This window comes from Alligator sinensis, unplaced genomic scaffold (assembly GCF_000455745.1).
Source record: "Alligator sinensis unplaced genomic scaffold, ASM45574v1 scaffold1302_1, whole genome shotgun sequence".
Classification (NCBI taxonomy): Eukaryota; Metazoa; Chordata; order Crocodylia; family Alligatoridae; genus Alligator; species Alligator sinensis.
The window spans coordinates 148623-150223 of NW_005842612.1; the positions used below are offsets into that span (position 1 = coordinate 148623).

A 1601-nucleotide genomic window follows, 5' to 3' on the forward strand; every position below is an offset into this window, starting at 1 on the left:
GGGCTGGAGGGGGCTTAGTAGGAGCTGGCCACCTCCTCTCCCACTCCCCAGACCAGGATGAGATCAAGATCCCCGAGATCACAGACCTCAGCCGGCGCCAGCTGGTGAGGACGAGCAAACGCCGCTTCTCCTTCCGCATCTCCAACGAAGAGCGGCAGCAGCAACGCAAGTGAGACCCGGGGCTTCCTGCCCCCCAGAAGCAGGCAGGGCCTGATTTGCCGCGGTGCAGCTGTAAAGTGCATTGCGGTAACCATCCCAGCAGAGGCTCTTTTCTGGGGTGCAGCTTGGAGTCAGGGCAGCGTTCCCTAAACTCGGCCCTGTTGGGTCTTCTGGGGGGACCAAACTCCAGCCGGTCAGGACCGCTTTGCACCTCAGAGACTCCAGGGAACCAAGAGAGGTTGGAATACCCCGTCCTACCCCACTCTTCAGCCCTCAGGCCCACAGGATCTAGATCTAGAGAAGCAGATAGATACAGGGGGGCTTAGGGGGGGATAGATACGTGCACGGACAGACAGACGCAGGGGGCTTAGGCATAAGGAGAGATAGATGGAGAGAGACAAATGGAGACGGATACCGGAGGTTTAGGAATGGATACGAGGGGGGGGGGGAAATATATACATATATATAAAGAGAAGGTGGGATGGATACAGAGATGGAGGGATGGATAGAAACATGGCTGGAGAAATGGAAACGGACAGATGGATACTAGGATGAAAGAGTGGATAGAGCGAGAGCTGGGTGGATGGATGCAGATGGAGGGAGAGGTAGAAACAGATGGGGTGGGCAGAAACGGATGGATGGTGGGGAGAAATATATACATATATATAAAGAGAAGGTGGGATGGATACAGAGATGGAGGGATGGATAGAAACATGGCTGGAGAAATGGAAACGGACAGATGGATACTAGGATGAAAGAGTGGATAGAGCGAGAGCTGGGTGGATGGATGCAGATGGAGGGAGAGGTAGAAACAGATGGGGTGGGCAGAAACGGATGGATGGATGGATATTTGGGTTTGTGCCAGAGGGAGACATAATTGGGTGAATTTGCTGTGGCCAAGACCTCAGGGGACCCCAAAGGAGATCAAGGCTGGATCTTAATGCATCGGATTCTCCTTGGAAGCAGGTGTGAATGGGGTGAGACCCCCAAAAGGGTTTCAGGTACCCCAGAAACCTCCCGCACACCCTGCCTGGACATCTAACCCTGTCCCCTTCCCACAGAGAGATGATGCGGGACCCTGACGCCCGGGCCAGGCTCATCTCCAGCCCCACCAACTTCAGCCACGTGGTGCACGTGGGGCCGGGGGACGGGCGACACCGGCTGCAGGATCTGCCCACGGTGGGTGCAGGGGGGCGGCTGGTATCCCCCACCCCAAGCCCCCATCCCTGCAGCACGGAGATGGGGAAGGGGGTCATGGACGCCTGGGTTCGCTCCAGCGTGGAGGAGACTATATAGGAGATGGGGCTGGGCGGGGGGGGTCCAGGCAGGATCTGAGCCTCTCCCCTCTTCCTCCCACAGGCCCAGGCAGAGAAGCAGCAAGAGGCCCAGCTCCGGCCCCGCAGCTTCTCGGACCCCCGGCAGCCCCTGGCCTCACGCAGGAA

The 1601-nt window shown here is 58.0% G+C and overlaps 1 protein-coding gene across 1 annotated transcript in view; it reads left to right on the top strand.

The window, feature by feature from the left end:
- The window catches only part of LOC102368069 (serine/threonine-protein kinase MRCK gamma), an 18873-nt gene that overhangs the window by 16907 nt on the left and 365 nt on the right, over positions 1 to 1601 (top strand). The window contains exons 28-30 of the mRNA XM_025214923.1: positions 52 to 169; positions 1221 to 1338; positions 1519 to 1599. Coding sequence (XP_025070708.1) covers positions 52 to 169; positions 1221 to 1338; positions 1519 to 1599 — 317 coding nt within the window. The remainder of the gene's footprint in view (positions 1 to 51; positions 170 to 1220; positions 1339 to 1518; positions 1600 to 1601) is intronic.